This window comes from Microcaecilia unicolor, chromosome 7, assembly GCF_901765095.1.
Source record: "Microcaecilia unicolor chromosome 7, aMicUni1.1, whole genome shotgun sequence".
NCBI lineage: Eukaryota > Metazoa > Chordata > Amphibia > Gymnophiona > Siphonopidae > Microcaecilia > Microcaecilia unicolor.
In genome coordinates this window covers 210298129-210320699 of record NC_044037.1, presented here as the reverse complement: position 1 = coordinate 210320699, position 22571 = coordinate 210298129, and the positions used below count along the sequence as shown (strand labels likewise).

At 46.2% G+C, this 22571-nt stretch overlaps 1 protein-coding gene across 1 annotated transcript in view; it reads left to right on the top strand.

Annotated features, from left to right (window-relative positions):
• FAM171B (family with sequence similarity 171 member B) overlaps positions 1-17059 on the top strand; it is a 92367-nt gene extending 75308 nt beyond the window's left edge. The window contains exons 7-8 of the mRNA XM_030210453.1: positions 7209-7332; positions 13896-17059. Coding sequence (XP_030066313.1) covers positions 7209-7332; positions 13896-15231 — 1460 coding nt within the window. The 3' untranslated portion in view covers positions 15232-17059. The remainder of the gene's footprint in view (positions 1-7208; positions 7333-13895) is intronic.
• Positions 17060-22571: the final 5512 nt, after the last annotated feature.

Genomic DNA, 22571 nt, shown 5'->3' with positions numbered 1-22571 from the left:
CGGCACCATGTATAGAATCAGGAGGAAGTGTGTAGATGCAAGGGGCTGTTCACTTGGGTGCAAATTGGGAGGGGCTGTCACTTATGCATGCAACTTAGAGAAAACAGTCAATTGCTTGTGCATTTAGGTGTCTACAATTATACCAGCTCTATGGCTGGTGTAACTGCAGGTCCCTAAATATTAGACCACCGATAACGAGGTTACGCTAGAATTGCCCCCTATCTATACTGAAATGAGGAAATACTTTAGGGACTGAAAAGAAGGCCTGCCTCTGAAACTCCAGTCTAATGCTAATTAGCATTGCTCCCAGCTGAGTCAGAGTTCCTAAAAAGAAACTCATTAACTAACTTGTATTAATTGGTTAACATGTATTCTCCGAGGACAAGCAGGCTGCTTGTTCTCACTGATGGGTGACGTCCATGGCAGCCCCTCCAATCGGAATCTTCACTAGCAAAGTCCTTTGCTAGTCCTCGCGCGCCCGCGCGCACCGCGCATGCGCGGCCGTCTTCCCGCCCGAAACCGGCTCGAGCCGGCCAGTCTTCTTTCGTCCGCACTCGGTACGGTCGTGTTTTCGCCGTGTCGAGCCCCGGAAAGTCGACCTCGCGCGTCCTTTTTCGACGTGTTTTTTCTTCGGAAAATCCTTTAAAACTGTTCGGGAAGTGTTCCGGAAGCCCCCTCGGGTTTCGTTTGCCCCTTCCCGTATTTTCAGATTTTGCCCCGGTAAGTTTTCTTTCGTTGTCGGGGTAGGCCTCTTTTCGGCCTCGGTCGAGATTTTTCTCCCTCAAAGTTTTGGTGCTCATTTCGCCATTTCGGATTTTGATTTCGCCGGCGTGATTTTTCCGCCCATGACATCGAAGCCTTCCAGCGGCTTCAAGAAGTGCACCCAGTGCGCCCGGGTAATCTCGCTCACTGACAGGCACGCGTCGTGTCTTCAGTGTCTGGGGGCCGAGCACCGCCCTCAGGCCTGTAGTCTGTGTTCCCTTTTGCAAAGGCGGACTCAGGTAGCGAGATTGGCCCAGTGGAACGTTTTGTTCTCGGGCTCTTCGTCGGCATCGGCACCGGGGGTATCGAGTGCATCGACGTCTTCAGCGTCCAGAGCTTCATCCTCGGCTGCCAGTGCATCGAGTGCATCGAGGCATCGGCCCTCTGCATCGGCGCCGAGACATCGGATAGCTGCATCGACGTCGGTGGTACCGGGACCTCGTCTGCTGATGTCGTCGGACGGTGGTGCATCGTCGGGAGTGCAGGTGAGGGCTGTCCATTCCCCTGCTGGTGGCGGTGAGCCTTCGGGTGGGTCTCCCCCTACCCTGAGGGCTCCTGCGGTACAGCCCCCCCGAGACCGACCTCCTTCGGCCTCGGCCCCGAGGAAGCGACGGCTGGATTCTACGTCCTCCTCGTCGGTACCGGGAAGCTCCGGTGACATGCTTCGTTCCAAGAAGTCGAAGAAGCATCGTCACCGGTCCCCTTCCCGTGTCGGTACCGAGAGCTCTGGGTCGCCGAGGGAGTCGGCACCCAGCAGGCATCGGCACCGAGAGGACCGCTCACCCTCTGTTCAGGAGGTGTCGATGCGCTCCACTCTGGACAGCCCGGAACAGCCTCCACGCCCGGAACAGGTTCTGACGTCGACGCCTGCATCGACTTCCATGCCTTTCTCTGCAGCCGCTCTGAACGAGAGCCTCCGGGCCGTTCTCCCAGAGATTCTGGGAGAGCTGTTGCGCCCTACCCCTCCGGTACCGGTGGTGCTTGCGCCACCGGTACCGTCGAGCGTGGCGCCGGCTGGCCCATCGCCCGAGGTGAGGTCTCCGGCGTCGGTGCCGCGTGCGGTGCCGGCTGCCGTCGCCTCCCAGGAAGGCTCCCCGACTACGTCGGCGGAGGGAGCTTCGCCGATGCGGGCGAGGGAGTCTACCTCTCGACGCCCCCATCGTGGACGTGGCTCCACGGAGTCGAGTCAGGCACGGTTGCAGACACAGGTCCGTGAACTTGTGTCTGACACCGAGGGTGAGGCCTCGTGGGAAGAGGAAGAAGACCCCAGATATTTCTCTGACGAGGAGTCTGAGGGTCTTCCTTCCGATCCCACTCCCTCTCCTGAAAGACAGCTTTCTCCTCCTGAGAGTCTGTCTTTCGCTTCCTTTGTCCGGGAGATGTCTACGGCCATCCCCTTCCCGGTGGTTGTGGAGGACGAGCCCAGGGCTGAAATGTTTGAGCTCCTGGACTATCCTTCTCCACCTAAGGAAGCGTCCACTGTTCCCTTGCACCATGTCCTAAAAAAGACATTGCTTGCGAACTGGACAAAACCTTTAACTAATCCCCACATCCCCAAGAAGATCGAGTCCCAGTACCGGATCCATGGGGACCCAGATCTGATGCGCACCCAGTTGCCTCATGATTCTGGAGTTGTGGATCTGGCCCTAAAGAAGGCTAAGAGTTCTAGGGAGCATGCTTCGGCGCCCCCGGGCAAGGACTCTAGAACCTTAGACTCCTTTGGGAGGAAGGCCTACCATTCTTCTATGCTCGTGGCCAAAATTCAGTCTTACCAGCTCTACACGAGCATACACATGCGGAACAATGTGCGGCAGTTGGCGGGCTTGGTTGATGCTCTCCCCCCTGAGCAAGCCAAGCCTTTTCAGGAGGTGGTCAGGCAGCTGAAGGCGTGCAGAAAATTCCTGGCCAGAGGGGTGTATGACACCTTTGATGTTGCGTCCAGGGCCGCTGCTCAAGGTGTGGTGATGCGCAGGCTCTCATGGCTGCGTGCCTCCGACCTGGAGAATAGAATCCAGCAGCAGATTGCGGACTCGCCTTGCCGTGTGGATAACATTTTTGGAGAGAAAGTCGAACAGGTGGTAGAGCAGCTCCACCAGCGGGACACCGCATTCGACAAATTCTCCCGCCGGCAGCCTTCAGCTTCTACCTCTACAGGTAGATGATTTTTCGGGGGAAGGAAGACTGTTCCCTACTCTTCTGGCAAGCGTAGGTACAATCCTCCTTCTCGACAGCCTGCGGCCCAGGCTAAGCCCCAGCGCGCTCGCTCTCGTCAGCAGCGTGCGACTCAGCAAGGCCCCTCGGCTCCCCAGCAAAAGCAAGGGACGAGCTTTTGACTGGCTCCAGCAGAGCATAGCCGACATCCAAGTGTCAGTGCCGGGCGACCTACCAGTCGGAGGGAGGTTGAAAGCTTTTCACCAAAGGTGGCCTCTCATAACCTCCGATCAGTGGGTTCTCCAAATAGTCCGGCAAGGATACACCCTCAATTTGGCCTCAAAACCTCCAAATTGTCCACCGGGAGCTCAGTCTTACAGCTTCCAGCACAAGCAGGTACTTGCAGAGGAACTCTCCGCCCTTCTCAGCGCCAATGCGGTCGAGCCCGTGCCATCCGGGCAAGAAGGGCTGGGATTCTATTCCAGGTACTTCCTTGTGGAAAAGAAAACAGGGGGGATGCGTCCCATCCTAGACCTAAGGGCCCTGAACAAATATCTGGTCAAAGAAAAGTTCAGGATGCTTTCCCTGGGCACCCTACTTCCCATGATTCAGGAAAACGATTGGCTATGCTCTCTGGACTTGAAGGATGCCTACACACACATCCCGATACTGCCAGCTCACAGACAGTATCTGCGATTTCAGCTGGGCACACGTCACTTCCAGTACTGTGTGCTACCCTTTGGGCTCGCCTCTGCGCCCAGGGTGTTCACAAAGTGCTTGGCTGTAGTAGCAGCAGCACTTCGCAGGCTGGGGGTGCACGTGTTCCCATATCTCAACGATTGGCTGGTGAAGAACACGTCCGAGGCAGGAGCCCTGCAGTCCATGCAGATGACTATTCGCCTCCTGGAGCTACTGGGGTTTGTGATAAATTACCCAAAGTCCCATCTTCTCCCGGCGCAGAGACTCGAATTCATAGGAGCTCTGCTGGATTCTCGGACGGCTCGCGCCTATCTCCCGGAGGCGAGAGCCAACAACTTGTTGTCCCTCGTCTCGCGGGTGCGAGCGTCCCAGCAGATCACAGCTCGGCAGATGTTGAGATTGCTGGGCCACATGGCCTCCACAGTTCATGTGACTCCCATGGCCCGCCTTCACATGAGATCTGCTCAATGGACCCTAGCTTCCCAGTGGTTTCAGGCTGCTGGGGATCTAGAAGACGTGCTCCACCTGTCCACGAGTTTTCTCGAATCCCTGTACTGGTGGACGATTTGGTCCAATTTGACTCTGGGACGTCCTTTCCAAATTCCTCAGCCACAAAAAGTGCTGACCACGGATGCGTCTCTCCTGGGATGGGGAGCTCATGTCGATGGGCTTCACACCCAAGGAAGCTGGTCCCTCCAGGAACGCGATCTACAGATCAATCTTCTGGAGTTGCGAGCGATCTGGAACGCTCTGAAGGCTTTCAGAGATCGGCTGTCCCACCAAATTATCCAGATTCAGACAGACAACCAGGTTGCCATGTACTACGTCAACAAGCAGGGGGGCACCGGATCTCGCCCCCTGTGTCAGGAAGCCGTCAGCATGTGGCTCTGGGCTCGCCGTCACGGCATGGTGCTCCAAGCCACATACCTGGCAGGCGTAAACAACAGTCTGGCCGACAGACTGAGCAGGATTATGCAACCTCACGAGTGGTCGCTCAACTCCCGAGTGGTGCGCCAGATCTTCCAAGCGTGGGGCACCCCCTTGGTGGATCTCTTCGCATCTCGAGCCAACCACAAAGTCCCTCAGTTCTGTTCCAGGCTTCAGGCCCACGGCAGACTGGCATCGGATGCCTTCCTCCTGGATTGGGGGGAGGGTCTGCTGTATGCTTATCCTCCCATTCCTCTGGTGGGGAAGACTTTGTTGAAACTCAAGCAAGACCGAGGCACCATGATTCTGATTGCTCCTTTTTGGCCGCGTCAGATCTGGTTCCCTCTTCTTCTGGAGTTATCCTCCGAAGAACCGTGGAGATTGGAGTGTTTTCCGACCCTCATCACGCAGGACGAAGGGGCTCTTCTGCATCCCAGCCTCCGGTCCCTGGCTCTCACGGCCTGGATGTTAAGAGCGTAGACTTTGCCTCTTTGGGTCTGTCAGAGGGTGTCTCCCACATCTTGCTTGCTTCCAGGAAAGATTCCACTAAGAGGAGTTACTTCTTTCTATGGAGGAGGTTTGCCGTCTGGTGTGACAGCAAGGCCCTAGATCCTCGCTCTTGTCCTACACAGACCCTGCTTGAATACCTTCTGCACTTGTCTGAGTCTGGTCTCAAGACCAACTCTGTAAGGGTTCACCTTAGTGCAATCAGTGCATACCATTACCGTGTGGAAGGTAAGCCGATCTCGGGACAGCCTTTAGTTGTTCGCTTCATGAGAGGTTTGCTTTTGTCAAAGCCCCCTGTCAAGCCTCCTACAGTGTCATGGGATCTCAATGTCGTTCTCACCCAGCTGATGAAACCTCCTTTTGAGCCACTGAATTCCTGCCATCTGAAGTACTTGACCTGGAAGGTCATTTTCTTGGTGGCAGTTACTTCAGCTCGTAGAGTCAGTGAGCTTCAGGCCCTGGTAGCCCAGGCCCCTTACACCAAATTTCATCATAACAGAGTAGTCCTCCGCACTCACCCTAAGTTCTTGCCAAAGGTCGTGTCGGAGTTCCATCTGAACCAGTCAATTGTCTTGCCAACATTCTTTCCCCGTCCTCATTCCTGCCCTGCTGAACGTCAGCTGCACACATTGGACTGCAAGAGAGCTTTGGCCTTCTATCTGGAGCGGACACAGCCCAACAGACAGTCCGCCCAATTGTTTGTTTCTTTTGATCCCAATAGGAGGGGAGTGGCTGTGGGGAAACGCACCATATCCAATTGGCTAGCAGATTGCATTTCCTTCACTTACGCCCAGGCGGGGCTGGCTCTTGAGGGTCATGTCACGGCTCATAATGTTAGAGCCATGGCTGCGTCGGTAGCCCACTTGAAGTCAGCCTCTATTGAAGAAATTTGCAAAGCTGCGACGTGGTCATCTGTCCACACATTCACATCTCATTACTGCCTGCAGCAGGATACCCGACGCGACAGTCGGTTCGGGCAGTCAGTTCTTCAGAACCTGTTTGGGCTTTAGGATCCAACTCCACCCCCCGAGGGCCCTGTTTGTTCTGTTCCAGGCTGCACTCTCAGTTAGTTGGTAAATTTTTTAGGTCAATCTCAGTTATGTCCTCGCCGTTGCGAGGCCCAATTGACCATGGTTATTGTTTTGAGTGAGCCTGGGGGCTAGGGATACCCCATCAGTGAGAACAAGCAGCCTGCTTGTCCTCGGAGAAAGCGAATGCTACATACCTGTAGAAGGTATTCTCCGAGGACAGCAGGCTGATTGTTCTCACAAACCCGCCCACCTCCCCTTTGGAGTTGTGTCTTCCCTTGTCTTTGTCTTGCTACATATGAGACTGGCCGGCTCGAGCCGGTTTCGGGCGGGAAGACGGCCGCGCATGCGCAGTGCGCGCGGGCGCGCGAGGACTAGCAAAGGACTTTGCTAGTGAAGATTCCGATTGGAGGGGCTGCCGTGGACGTCACCCATCAGTGAGAACAATCAGCCTGCTGTCCTCGGAGAATACCTTCTACAGGTATGTAGCATTCGCTTTAATGCATATTAATACAAGACAGTGAATGTGATTACGTGTTAAATAACGCAGGACCCATTTCTCTCAGTGGGGCCTATTTACGGTTATTGTGTCTGTGCTTATTATTGAATTTACTATACTGCCTTTAATTGGTATACAAAAAAGCAGTTAACACTTAAAAAACATCAGAAACCACAGGGAACTCGAAATATCTCAGAGGAGGATGGGAAGAAATAAAGAAAAATCAACAGATAATAAATTAGTTCTAGAGAATCAGTGCAAACAGGGGAATACAGCCTGCATGCTCCAGCCCACCTCCTATGGGCCATCAAATGCCAGAGTAAAAAAGTGGGTTTTGGACACGTTTTAGAATTTTTTAAAGAAGACTCAAACCAAAGTGAGTATGGCAAAGCATTTCAAAGTGAAGGCAAAAATCTGTGTGATGGTAGACTCCAGTCTTGTGCATGTAACTGGAGGGGGGGGGGGGGGGGGGGGGGGGAGTCTCACTTTAGTAAATGAGACCCAGAGTTTGTGAGGTACAAAATGAATGGCAAAAATAATATTCAGGAGGCAGTGGGATGATCAAATATACCTCACATATCAACTTCTAGGAAAAAAAAAACATTCTTGTGTATATTTGCTTTGACCAACTTTAGGATCCACTGGTAATGCAGCTTCCAAGGACATCAGAACCTACCATACAATGTTTCTTACAGCCATATTAGGAGGCACTGTAGTCATTATCATTGGATTCTTTTCTGTTCTGCTTTGTTTCTGCAGGTAAGAGAAATTTCTACTTGTACCATTTTTAATTGGTCATTATGTTAGCAAGAGACTCTATATATAAAGTGACATTTTTAGTTAAGAGTCCTTTCATGGAGATCTATTCGTTCATAGAAAAAGCAGTTTTAGGCCATTTTGTGTAGGGGCCCTTTCATAGGAGCCAACTTTTCAAAATGATTGGGGGTGCTGAAATTTTTTTTTTTACATGTGGTGCTTTCCTCTCTCCCCCTCCTCCCCCCTCTCCCCCCTCCCTCTAAGTTCCAGGCCCCCCTCCCTCTGAGTTCCAGGCCCCCTCCCTCTCCGAGTTTCCAGGCCCCCTCCCTCTCCTATGAGTTTCCAGGCCCCCCTCCCTTCTGCCTAACGCAGGAGTGGGTGGGATCTGGGCATAACATGGGCAAGCAGAGGTGTGGCCAGATGTAACAGCTAGCGTGCAGGTCAGTACCATGCGCTAGCTGTCACAGCTGCCAATAGTGTAGTTGAACTTACTGCCACCTCAAAAATATTTGCACGTGCGATTTTATTATGCAGGCAAACAAACACTGCCAAAATACAAAATAACAAGCAGCACAGTATTAGCCACCAAGTTCATGCACAATTAATTATTTTCAGTGGAAAATAAATCTGTTGACTGCCTGCTATGTGAATATTCCATCACTGTTTCATTATTACTACCAAGTATTACATATTTTGGGCATATGACTTCAACATAGATTGTTTGAATTTGTTTATCTAGACCTTACATGCAGATGGTATTGCTTGTTAAACCCAAAGGCAAAACCTAAGGATGGTTTAACAATTTGGTATAAACTGTGTTGTTTATGACTTATTGTTTTGCACTGCTTTGGGTCCTACTGGATGTTCAATGGCGGTCACCGGAAACAGCCTGGCATTGAATATCCAGGGTCAACGCTGATTGCAGCACTTATGCGGGCTGCTTCCTGCGGTCTGACTATCAGGCCCACTGTGTCCCACAAGTTTTTAACATTTCATGGGTATCCAGATAATTGTGGGTTTTATTTTGGGGTAGAAAATGATCTTGCATTTTGCTTCCTACAGTAGATAATGCATTTTTAGTTTTATTTCTCCTGTGCTGTACTGCTTATAGAGAATGTGATTTCTTATTGTTTCCTTTTCTAATTTTTGTTCCTTTATTCTGTAATTGGTGAGGATTAGTCTGTGTTGTGTGAGTGACTGAAGTAAGAAATTTAAAAATGTCAATGTTTCCAAAGTTTCTATAAGTGAGAATGTGGTTTATGTTGATGCAGAATAGACTGTTTACTTAGAAATCCATCATAAAGTTCACTCTAACGCATTATTTGGTATACTCCTAAATACTACTCACACCTATATGCCTAGTGCCCCCCCCCCATGTTAACTCTGGGCCCCCCAAAATGTCAAGTCTGGCTACGCCCCTGATTAGGGAACCTCTGTTATTACATGTTAATTTTTGGATTAAACATGCAGTAACTGCAAAACCTACCACACTTTAGGGATCTTCAGGAGCTTAGGCGCCTCGTATTTTACATTACATTTTACGCTTCTATACTAGAATGTCCCCTAAGAGTTCTATGCAGTGCACAGAGTCGAAAGAAACAGGACAAAAACCTGGAAATAGGATATCCAAAAGAAATCTTTATCTTTTATGCTGGTTATAAGTTGTTTTTGTCTATAGGGTCTTACCAAATTAGTCAACAAATTTCCAGTTTCGCTGCCCCAACGGTGTAATCTATACTGCTGATTGTACAGATTTTGTATTGTTTGCCGATGGCGTAAAGCATCTATTTTCTGGAAAGTATTTTAAGGAAAGTCATTAAAAACGATTTCACATTTAGATGGAAACATCTGGAAAAGGCTTAGAGAAACTAAACAGAAAATAGATGCTTTACTCCATTGGGGCAGCGAAACTGGGAATTTGTTGATTAATTTGGTAAGACCCTTTAGACAAAAACAACTTATAACCTGCTTGAAAGATAAATCAGGGAAGCAGTATGATACAGTTGAGCAAGCAGCCCAGCAGCTTGTAAAAGGGCCCCATAGTCTCAGCAGCATTGAACTAAACCCTTATAAGTCATGCTGATTTTCCAAGTACAGTACCGGCAGCTCTAAATTAAGCATGCTAAATCAAGCAAAATGCAGACCTGGCATTGACAGTGGCATAGGAAGGGGGGTGGTGGGGCGGTCCACCCCGGGTGCACACCGCTGGGGGGGGGGGGGTGTCGGCTCCGCTGGTTCCCTGCTCTCTCTGGCCCGGAACAGGTTACTTCCTGTCCCGGGGCAGAGAGAGCAGGGAACCAGCAGAGCCGACGCAGCTCCCAGCGACTTGCATTCGGGGGCGGATCGGCCCGCCCCTCACCTCGTTTCTTCGTTTCTTCGTGCATGTAAGAATGCGCTCTGGGGGGGGGGTGCGCGCTGGAGGGGGTAGGGTGCGTGCGCTGGAGGGGGTGCGCCGTGCTGCACATGGGGGGGGGGGAGATGCGCAGCGGCGACCCGCCCCGGGTGTCAGCTGCCTCGCTACGACACTGGGTATTGATGCTACTTTTGTTGCCACCCTCTCTAGTGTAAGAGTTCAACATTTAGTTCAGAGAACCCCAGCAAAAAGTATCAGTGATTTCTAGATATTTTAGCAAAATACACATAATAAGGATTTACCCCCAATATACTGTGCATACTCAAATATAAACCAAGACTTTTTGGCCTAAAATAAAGCCTAAAAATTGGAATCTTGGTTTATATTCGAGTCCTCCTTTCCCTGGGTGACAAGTGTTTCACTCTTCCCTCCCTCCTTCGTGGTTACTGGCATTTCACTCCTTCTCCCCCTCCCCATGGTGGCTGACCGGCATTGCTCTTACCTCTTTCTGTAGCTGATGCTGACACCAGTGCTATGTTCTGTGCTGGTGCATCTGCGCATGTTCAAGGCCCGCTGACTCTTGTCCTCTCAGAGTTTCAGGGAGGGTGAGAGCTTGCAGATAGCTTCTCCTCCCATTCTCGTGCATATATGCTAATTGCATATGCGCGGCTGCCTCAAAATCCATGACATGAAAGTGCTGCAGCACTGCTCAACCACACATCCTGCCTTAACTGCCCAGACTATCCGCGGACCCGGTTAACAGCTGGCACTCATGGCTTTCTTGCACTTCTGGGTCCTTGGGTGCTGCTTCTCCTCCCAACTCCCAACAGTCCTCTCAGCCCTCTTTCCCCAGCAGCCAGCCACAGACAACAGGGCCCAAATGCCAGGGTTGGCATCATTCACTGAACCTGCACTCCACTCAGAGCCTCGTCACCTGCTACGACAAGCTCCAAAATTCCAACCAGCCTTTTTTTTAACCCCTATTTACACGATTATAAGCTAGGGCTGTACTGAAGATTTGTATTATATTCGATTCGGCCCTGAATACATTATTCACATTCAGCCAAATAGTGATTTAAATTCAAACCTCAAAGGGCAGGGCTGGGCAAACTTCTATGGTCTATGTCCCAGAAATGCCAAAGAGACAGTGATCAAGAATTTTATATCACATTCATTGTTGGTATAATCATGACTTGATAATGAGTGTGATTGTGGGATCGACTGGATGGACCATTCAGGTCTTTATCTGCCGTCAATTACTATGTTGCCATGAATAATCTGGGGCTCTACTATGCTAAATCCTACTGAATTAAACACTTGATTTCTGATTTCATGTAACTTCTTTTATTATTTGTTATATTAAAGCTCAGTGCCCATTATTTGTATTCAGCATTTGTATTTGACCGAATAATATTTTTCATTATTCGTAGTCAGCCACGTAGTAAAATATGCTATTTGGTACAGCTCTAATATACCCCCCCCCCCCCCCCCCCCCCGGTTTATACTTGAGCTAACAGTTTTCTCCATTTTGGGGGGGAGGGGGGAACTGTTTTCTTAGTTTATACTCGGATAGGTTTATATTCGAGTATGTACGGTGCTCCATTTCTTCCCCCTCAAGTGAGGCTTCAAAATTCTGTATTTCATTTTTTTTTTTTTGGCTGGAGTATAACCTCCCTTGGCATTTCTACTCTCATTTCTTTGTCCTTCTCAATAAAGCTTCGTTGCCATTTCTCTCTCAGCTCACCACTTCTAATTTCTGAAGCTACTGCTCTAATACCCAGGGGATGGTTAGGACTCCACCCATCCTGCTCTCAGACCCCTTCCTCTGATATCCCCACTAATTAGTTGGAAAGTCCTCTCTTTCCCTTTTATTAGTCACTTTCCATCCTATTCCAGTGTTTTTCTTCCTATCACTGGTTTTCCTTCCCATTTGGCCGTTTTTTTCCCCAGAGGGAATCATCCTCTTCCTCTGCTCCGTTGTAATAGTAAAGCTTTCTACTATAGCACAATACAGAATATAAAGTACACTTCTCAGAGGACCTTTAGATTGTCTGTGGTTCAAGAGAACAACGTAGTCCACAGTGGTTATACAGGGTAATTGTTGCTCTTCCAACTGACATGTTAGCTACAGGACTTAGTGCAGCATTCCCGCCCCCCCCCCCCCCCCCGGATTCTCTATATGGTGGCTAAAGTTGCGCATGCAACTTAATTGTTTAACAAGTCAATAAGCGACAATAATTGTTCACTAGCAAGTAGTTATTAGCACAAATTGGCTATAATTAGAATTTACGGGCACAACATTCTAAGCATATTCTGTAAAGTGGTGCACATAAATTTTAATACGCGGATCTCAAAAGTGAGCGTGGCCATGGGAGGGGCATGGGCGGGTTGTAGCCGTTCCTAAAAATTACGCACAGTTATCCGCAATGTTATAGAATATGCCTGATTTGTGACTAAGTTAGGCGCGGGCATTTACATAAATGGTCGTGCCTAAACTTTAGTCACAGGGATGGGCGCATATTCTATAAAGCATGCGTAAATTTAGGTGAGGTTTATAGAATAGTGTGTGTGTGTGGGGGGGGGGGGGTTCGACGTCAATTTTTGTAGGTTCCATATATTGAATCTGGGCCTTCATGTGTGATTTTCTGACAAAAAGGGAACTGAAGAATAGATTACTCATGTAGAATGCAGAAGTCTTAGGGGTCTTCGATCCTTGCTTGTTGTGGGATTCAATGCTTTTCCTAAATGGAAAATGGCCAAGAAGCAAACAGAAGAAAATTAAGTAGTATACTTTGGTGTTCAAGTAAGTAAGGATGTAAAAAGAATTGAAGCGGTGCAAAGAAAAGCTACGAGAATGGTATAGGATTTGCGTTACAAGACGTATGAGGAGAGACTTGCTGACCTGAACATGTATACCCTGGAGGAAAGGAGAAACAGGGGTGATATGATACAGACGTTCAAATATTTGAAAGGTATTAGTCCGCAAACGAACCTTTTCTGGAGATGGGAAGGCGGTAGAACTAGAGGACATGAAATGAGATTGAAGGGGGGCAGACTCAAGAAAAATGTCAGGAAGTATTTTTTCACGGAGAGAGTGGTGGATGCTTGGAATGCCCTCCCGCGGGAGGTGGTGGAGATGAAAACGTAACGGAATTCAAATATGCGTGGGATAAACATAAAGGAATCCTGTTCGGAAGGAAGGGATCCTCAGAAGCTTAGCCGAGATTGGGTGGCGGAGCTGGTGGTGGGAGGCGGGGCTGGTGGTTGGGAGGCAGGGCTAGTGCTGGGCAGACTTCTACGGTGTGTGCCCTGAAAATGACAGATACAAATCAAGGTAAGGTATACACAAAAAGTTTATCTTGTTGGGCAGACTGGATGGACCATGCAGGTCTTTTACTGCCGTCATCTACTATGTTACTATGAGAATGTTTTCGAGTGAAAGAGCTATGAGTTTTATAAATGTCCGTGGTGAGGGGTACATTTATTTATTTACTTATTTATTTATATATGTAAGTTATTGTATACATTGAAAAGAAAATACAATTTAAACCAATGGTTCCCAAACCTGGTCCTGGAGCCCCCCCAGCCAGTTAGGTTTTCAGGATATCCACAATGAATATTGATGAGAGAGATTTGCATGCATTGTCTCCACTGAATGCAAATCTCTTTTATGAATATTCATTGTGGATATCCTGAAAGTCTGACTGGCTTAGGGGCCTCCAGGACCAGGTTTGGGAGCCACAGATTTAAATTATGTTCAGTGAGGTAACAGATGATGTAGAAGTAAGATTTGTTCTCATATTCTTCTAGGTGCACCATCTGACTCATTCCTAGTTGATAGCATCCATCCATAGTTCTGAACCATTTCTCAGCATTGACACTGCATAACAAGAAACCACTGTATTATTCAGAAAACCTTCCATTCCATTTGTTTTGAAAAAAGTAATCTCTTAATTTGTAAATATATGTACATAGATATACTAGTTTTGTGGGTATTTTAATGCCCATTAGTTATATTTGGTTCTTAAATATACATTTCTTCACATATATTGAATTTGAGGTAAGGTCTTCAAATATTGGACTCTTAAACTTTAAAACTTTCAAAAACCTGTTGAAAGTCTTTTGGCATTTTCCTGAAACAGTATTTATTGTGTTTTTTTTTTGTTTGTTTCTTTGTTTCTTTGTTTTTTGTTGTTTTGCTTTTTTGCAACAGAGATAAATGTGGTCAGTCACAGAAGAGGGAAAAGAGTACCACTAAAATGGAAATCTTAAGAAAGGACCAAACAACGTCAACCACCCATATTAATCACATTGCAACAAAACTAGAGGAAAAGTCACTTGCTGCTAAGGTATCTTCCTGTAGTCCTCACAGAGAGATTTCTTCAAAGGACAAACTAGAGGACAGAAATTTAATTGCAAAATCTAAAGAGAAATCAAACACCTACAGTGAAGATTTTTCGTTTCGATTACCTAATCAAAATGGTCATTCAAAAAATTCTGCTCTCCCAGTAGAATATATGAATGGAACCAGACATTCACCACAAAGAAAACATATTAACAGCAATGTTTCACAGTCTCCCAGGGACTCTTATGAACAAAACAAAAGATACCTTGCAGTGAATGAAGATATGTATGGTCTTTCCCATCTCTCGGAACAGTTTATGCATATTTATAGTCCACCAATAGCCATTCTTCAAACCTCTGATTTTTTCCACTCCCCAGAAGAGTTAGCAGTATGCAAATCAGCTACCTTGCCAAGAAAGGGACAAATAGTCTACAGCCCACTGGTTGAGTCCATAAGTCGTGATAGCTATACACAGACGTTGCCGAAAATGCCACTTCACACTCATCTACAACCTACAGCCAGTAGAGAACAGAATGTTGCTCTTGAAGGCTCACAGAACTTGTCGTCACAATCTTCAGACTGGAGTCACTACACAAACAGTTTATTGGAGTCTGTATCTGTTCCTGGAACGCTGAATGAAGCAGTGGTAATGACACCATTTTCAAGTGAACTCCAAGGCATTTCAGAACAGACCCTGTTGGAACTTTCTAAAGGGAATTCATCAGCACATCCCAGAGCATGGTTTGTTTCACTAGAGGGCAAGCCTATCACTCAGGTGAGGCACTCATATATAGACTTGAAAAAGAGAAAGAAAAAAGACAGTAATGACACAAGCCTAGACTCTGGAGTAGATATGAATGAGCATCATCAAGGCCGAAAGTTGGAGAGGGAGAAAACATTTATGAAGTGCATGCCTCATTCTAAAATTATGTACTTAGAAGATTTGGATCTGAGTAGCAGTGAAAGTGGGACCACCGCTTGTACACCTGAGGATCCGTCATTAAGGCACATTCTAGATGGAGGGAATGAACAAATAATGGAAGAGCATATTGAAGAAGTCCCAAGAACAAACACCAAAATGGAAGTTTATGAGCGTAGTAGTTCGCCAAGTAAAAAAAATGGAAAACATGTGCTAGAGAAAAGAGAAAGCAAGAAAAATGTCTGGCAAAAGAGAGAGGAACGGCCACTCATGTCCTTGAATTAGGGTCACTTGTGTAGGATTCTCTTGCCTTCTAGAAGGATGCCTAGGCCTTTTCTATGCCTGGTATTGGTATATATTGCAGTTCAATAATGATCAAAAGAAAGCAATGAAAACTTGACTATTTCAACTATTTCCAAAAATCAGGTAAAATTGTGTTTCATAGAGCACTGGTACCTACTCAGTTTCGGTCAGATTTGAAGTAGGCAGTAAATTTCTTCTTGTCCGGTTAAATAATCCAGCCAGATCTTTTACTCCCATCTCTGTCAAAATTAGTAGGAAAAAATGTTATGAATTATTTTTGAGGATTTATTCTAACGATGGTCACAAGTGCACATTCAGCTTTTCATCTTCTAGAAATGATAAGTAGTAGTAGTAGTAGTAAGTGAGCATTCTTATTGACTGAACAGTAAGTTTGAGGAGAAAAATCATGAGGTAATACTTGGAGTACAACTCAGAAAGTGTCAGAGAGAGTAGGAAGCTTGGCAAATCTAGGTCAAGACTGATAAGAAAAAATAGAAATGTCCTAAAAAGAAAAATGGGAAAAATACAAATATTGTGCTAGGATGGAGGACGTTTTGAAAGCTTTTTTGAATGTGTCTCAGAGGTATACAGCTGCTTGAATATGTGAACAAGGATTAGAATGTTAGTTGAATAAAGTGCATACAATAATCAATGTAGAAGACTCTGACAAGGAGAAAAGTAGAGTAATGAAAACCACCAATATTATTGTTTCATAAAGTTTACTTTGTTTTAAATCAGAATAGAGAGCTGGTATTTAAATTTATAGCGCTCTATACCTTCTAGCATTGATGTCCTTCAAGGATGTGGTATGATGGGAGGGAGAATGGAGAGGTGGCAAGTGATCATTTGTTCCATGGAGAACAGAACTGGGATACCCTTAAACCCGCGGTATTGCTCTTACACTTATTATTGTATATTTGATCTGATTAGAATAGACTTTTCTTATAGGGGCTGATTTTCTAAAGCCTTTTTTTCCCCATGTCATGTGTATGGGGATAAAAGCTTAGTAAATCAGGTCCTATTGTGTGTCTATTACAAATAATCCTTCATTAAAAAAAAATATCACAGGATTTTTTTTTTTTACAATTGCCCTAGATGTGGAATACAAATTACCAAGGGTTCCTTTTACTAAGGTGCATTAATGGATTTAGAATATGCTAACAATTCTATTCCTGTCAGCTTCTTAGCGTTTAATATGTGCTAATTGTTAGCACGCTAAGGGCCTCATTTACATAGCTCAATTCCTTTCAGCTTCCTCTCATTTGCCGCACAGAAATTGCTAGTGCGGCTTTGTTGAAAGAGGGCCTAAATCCATTATTGTTTCTTAGCAAAAGGTGCTCCAAGAATCCTAAAAGCACACTTGATTTGGAAATTGTAAAGCCGCCTTACTGTGGATTCAAAATTCGCACACAAATAATCTGTTTAGTACATGGAATAAACAAGAACTTTAACCTAGCTTCTTTTTTCAGGTCTCAGTTTTTTTTTTTTTCAGAACACTGTAACTGTTTGAAACTCTGTCTCTTGTTTTGGTGGTCTGTAATTATGTTTTTACTGTGAGCAGAGAGATTCTGCTGTACTGTTGATTCACTAGAGGCTTTTGTTAGTGCAGCATCTTCACTATACATCACCAGGGTGAAGCACTGAATAAGCACAAAAAGAGTGACCTCCATGAAGAAGAAAAGACTAACAAGGAGAAGAAGAGGTGTAAGAAACCAGAGAGCTGCGTGCTTTTCAGATGTTTTGCTTAGAACAAAACTATTATTGTAATGGAAATATTCATTTATTTACTTAGATTTGCTCACACCTTTTTCAGGAGTAGCTCAAGGTGAGTTACATTGAGGTACACTGGGCATTTCTCTGTCCCTGGAGGGCTCACAATCTAATTTTGTACCAGAGGCAATGGAGGGTTAAGTGACTTGCTCAAGATCACAAGGAGCAGCAGTGGGATTTGAACCGGCCACCTCAGGATGTCAGGACTGGGCTACTCTTCCACTCCAAATATTTTGTATAAATGCCAACCTGAAGAAACACAGAAGCAGATGGATATATGTTTCTCATCTCTGACACTTTTCTGGGTTTTTTTTTTTTTTTGTCTGCATTTTTGCCTCGGTAAAAGTTGTGTTTCTTTATAGTTTTGAGTTTTCAGTAAAACACAGAAACAAAGAAAATGACGACAGAAGACCATACGGCCTATCCAGTCTGCGCATCTGCATCAACGATTAAACTCTTTCACCCTTCCCTCTTCCTCAGAGATCCTCTGTACTGTCCCGTGGCCTCTTGAATTCAGATACCAATTCCAGTGGGAGGTAGTTTGCACTGATTTTTTTTTTTTTTTTTGTCCTTTCCCTGCAGTGGGAGATGTATCTGAACATTGTTTTCCATAGACTCCTGTCTGGCATGACCTTTCTTTTAGGGCTCCTTTTACTAAGGTGCGCTAAAAGATTTACCGCATGTTAGTGATTAGCACAAACTAAATTTTATTTATTTTTGTTTATTAGGATTTATTTACTGCCTTTTTGAAGGAATTTACTCAAGGCGATGTATAATAAGAATAGATCAAACATGAGCAATAGGCAATTACAGCAGTAACATATTCAAATAACACTACAAAGTATGGCATGGTATACTACTTACAATGTCAACACATACTAGAACATTATAATTGATAGTGAAGGGTGCTAAGAAACCCATTTTATTCCTATGGGCTTTTTAGCATTTGGCATGTGCTAATTGTTAGTTTGTGTTAAATCTGTTAGCACACCTTAGAAAAAGGACCCTAGTCAGCATCTGCTTTTCTTTAAAAAAAAAAAAACAACAAAACCCAAAATGTAAGAAATATAAGTTTCAGCAGCAAGAAAAGTCAGAAATAAGGAAAAATGCAAATTAGAAGAAGTAACAAAAGTTAATAGTTTGATAAATATCTTCAGTACCGTTTTGTTAAAGGGCAGAACTGGTTAAGATGTGAATGTGCTTTTTGAAAGGTGAATTGTTGATTCATGCAACTAATCTAGAGAAGAATGTGTTCGTTTTCGTCTGTGTTTTCTGCACTCTCTCATTAGACGAACTGCTGGAAGAGGAAGAAGAGAGAAACTGATTTGTTTGATCAACAGCACAGACCCTGCTTATTTAAAGAGCACTAACGAAGCGTGGACCCCAACAAACCAGCTCCTCAATCTCCTTAAGCAGAAGCAATTGGGGTTTTTTTTTCTGTTTTCTCGGATATATGAAGGCATAAATTTAGGTTTTGTGATTCACTCTTAAATGTGATAGCTTTGTTTTTTATCATCCAGAGTACGATATTTATCCGTTTTTTTGCTTTTTTTCACGTCTTCCACATTGCCCATGTAGCAAACCTGTGCTGGATTTTTGAGACATGGCTAGAGCAGGCAGCATGCAACAAGAGAGCAGCTGTCCTTCACTGCCGTACAAGGAGCATCCACTGATTTCCTGTAATTACTGAAGGACATTCATTCTGTATGTAAGAAAATCATTTTACCTGAAATAAAATAAATAAATAAATGATAGCTTTATAAGCATGTTTTAGGTTCCCTATTGAAAAAAAAATCTGTACAGTGAATTTTCGAAAATGATTTGACTTTGGTCTCAAAACGGTTTGTGAAATCGTTGTCCTTATTCTGATTAGTAAGAAATTCTTCAGATAACTTAGATTCACTGTAGACCACATTTATTTGTATTATTTTGTTACATATTACGGTCACATTCCTTTGTCTAATGTACTGGATTTTTTTATAGCGCTGTACAATAGTTGGGGGTGGGAAGGGGAGCTTGAGGGAATGGCGCACTCTTTTTTAAATGTTCAATAAAGCACAGAACTCACCAGATGCTGAGAACAAGCATTTCATAGCTTTGGCAATCATTTTGAACCGTTGTTTCATGTGAAAAATGTTTCTTTCCACTTTCAGACAGACACAGTACCTGCAGTACCTGCTATTCTCCACTTGTAGGGAAATGAATGCACACGTGTCTTTCGTATTTTTAATCAAATATATTTTTTATTTTGCAATGTATTTAAAACAGGAATTGTAAGTCTGAAATTGTTAAATGTTAAAAACTCAACTCATGCACTATAATAAAAGCTATAAAGTGCAGGTCTATATAATGCTGTCTCTTTTTATTGCTCCCCAAAGAATTTCCAGTCAATATTCACCCAGCAGTGGTCAGAGTTTCCTTAAATGCTTACTGTTGCTGGCTAACGTAAGGGCCCTTTTACTAAGCCGCGGTAGGCTGTACGTAGGTGCAGCGTGCACCCAAATGAGACTACCACCAGGCCAGCACGCCCTCCTGGTGGTAATTTCAGATTTGACACATGCCCATAATGAATTATTTCTTACTATGTGTGCCAGGGGTGTAGCTGCTATGGGGCCAGGGCCCCTGTAGATTTGGCCCTGGACCCCCCTGCCAACGACCTTCTCAACCCCCCCTCCCGCCGCCAACCCGCCGTCTGCTACCTTTGCTGGCGGGGGACCCCAACCCCCGCCAGCCGGTCTTCTTGCTTCATTTGGTTTCTGAGTCTGTCTGATGTCCTGCACGTACACAACGTGCAGGACGTCAGACTCACGGAAACAGAACGAAGCCTTGCGATCTGCAGAGCTTCGTTCTGTTTCTGTGAGTCTGACGTCCTGTACGTTGTACGTGCAGGACGTCAGACAGACTCAGAAACCAAACGAAGCGGGGGCGGGGGTCCCCTGCCAGCAAAGGTAGGCGACGTCACGGCGGGCGGGGGGTCGTCGGCAGGCCACAGTTGTTGGAGGTGGTTCTGGCGGTGGCATCGGCAATGGTGGTGGCGGCGCCGGGGGGGGGGGGGGGCTAAAATGTGCCCCCTAACTTCGGCTCTGGACCCCCCTAACAGCGAAGTCCAGATACGCCCCTGACGTGTGCACACCAACTGGTCACTGCGCATGAGCCTGTACCGCTAGCTCAATTGCGTGGTGGTAAGGGCACAGGTCAGTTTTGAGCACACTGGTTTCATTTTTATCGCAGGTCCTTTTCCCGTCCCAATTTTTTAAAAAGCCCTTTTTTTGTAGATGCGGTAAAAACTGAACTGGCGCGCACCCAATACACACGCCTACACTACCGCAGGGCACATTTTACCGCAGCTTAGTAAAAGGGCACCTTAGACCTAAATATTCAATGCCAGGCCTTATCTGAGTTCTGACACTGAATATTTGGGTGTATGATGGCACCTGGAATCTATGTGGGATTTGTTAGCTATCTGGGTGCTGGCATGGATAACTCACAACTACACTCAGACTTCACCCCCCCCCCCCCCCCCCCCCCCCCAATATCACCCTGGCACTAATGGGAGAGTGTTGCAGTGGTCAGAGCAGATAATTAACATCTCTGTCCAGTTAGTGCCACTGAATATCTGCTCCTGGGCCAGCCAGCATAATTTCAAGTCTGGCTCCATGTTGTACAAATAGTAGTAGGACATTCAGTAATTTTTTTTCTTTTGTGGCCCAATACTATTCACTATTTACTGAAGTGTGGTAAAATCTGGGTTTACCACATTCTAACATGGGACTTTACCGTGAGCTAAACCCAGACTTAATGTGGCATGTTTTAGGGCTTTTTTTTGTTTTTTTGCAGGTAGCATGCCAATGTTCCCTTTAGGATGCAGTGTCTGCAAAAAATTAACCCTGTGTTATCTAGTTAGCGTGCAGGGCCCATGCTGGGAGGATGTTTTTGGAGATCTGTTTGGATTATGGAATTGCTGGCACCACAGAGGGATATCAAACTGGATAAACCTCCAACACAGAATCAACATATGACAGCTAAATACATATTTTTTAGACATTCATTTGAACAAGTCATTATGGGGCCCTTTTAATAAGGTACACTAAGCCCTAATGTGGGCTTAGCATGCCGAACAGGCTTATCAGAGTATGCAGAGGTGGTGCAAGACAAAAGGGCAGCCAGGAGTTAGTCCAAATGAAACTTTATTGAAGACAAAGCTAGACCTCACTCTCTCGAGTTTGGGCACTTGCCTGCATCAAGGGGGGGGGTGGGGTTCATCAAATTCTTCTATAAACAATGAACAGTGGTGTCAAAATTGGAGTCAGTGTAATGCCGCTGTATCTGAAGAATCCGATGACTCGAAGTGGAGCATCAACTCCATCCTTCAAGCCGTAAGGGGGTTCATAGAACAGTTGTGGACCTGCAGTCTACATGTGTGCAGCTGTCACCTCTACAGTTCCCTTGTCCCACTACTGGAAGTTGACATCAGAAGGGGGCAGGGATCCAGCAGAGCCGACAGCCAAGTACATTTAGGCCAGCTCTGTGACTGCTTGCTGCACCCTCTTACTGCCTGCATCTGGGGTGGACTGCACCCACCACCCCACTCTTGGTACACCATTGGATATGTGTACAGGTACATTTGATAAAATACACACATACATTGCAACTCTGCCCCTATGTGTGGCCTATGTATCTTATATTCAGCCATGCATGTTTTATAGAAAGAAAATGCTTTATAAAAAAACCTGCTTAACTTAGGCACCGAATACAGGCATAATTTATGCCAGTTTTGGAAGGTATGGTGTATGCGTGCTTTCCCTTTGAAAATTAACCTACCAAATGAACTCACACAAAGTTACACCTGCTACTTTGGGTGCAGAAAATGTTTTAGGAAATCTATTCCCTCCTTGTGATCTTCAGCAGGGCCGCTGAGAGGGGGGGCAGGGGGGACAAAATTCCCCGAGCCCGGGCCTCCAAGGAGTGCCTGGCGCTGCAGTCCCACCTGCCCTCCGTCATCGACCATCTGCCACTGGGCCGGGCCCCCTGCATTGAAATCACAGCACCTCTCACCTCCATGTGAAAGCGCTGCAGCCAGCAGGGCAGCAGATTGCCTCCCTTCGGGCCTCCTTCCCTCCTTGTGTCCCGCCCTCGTCTGACCTAACTTCCGCGAGAGCAGGACACAGGGAGGGAAGGAGACCTGAAGGGAAGCAATCTGCTGCCTGCTGCGCTGTCACACGGAGGTGAGTGGCGCTGTGATTTCAGTGGAGGGAGGGGGCGGGGCCCCAGGGGCGACCTTGCCCTGGGCCTGGCCCAGTCTCTCAGCGGCCCTGATCTTCAGCAAGTCACTTAAACCTCTGTCACATCAGGTACAAACTTAGGGGCCCTTTTACAAAGCCGCAGAAAGCACTGTGTGCCTACTGCAGCAAGAAATGCCTTACCATGGGGCACTCAGGCGCTCTGTGGTAATTTTTGGATTGGCGTGCTCTACCCATGCGCTAAAAATATGTATATATTTTTTTAGCAGTGGGGGCAGGTTTTGGGAACAGAGAGCGGGGGTGTTCTGTGCT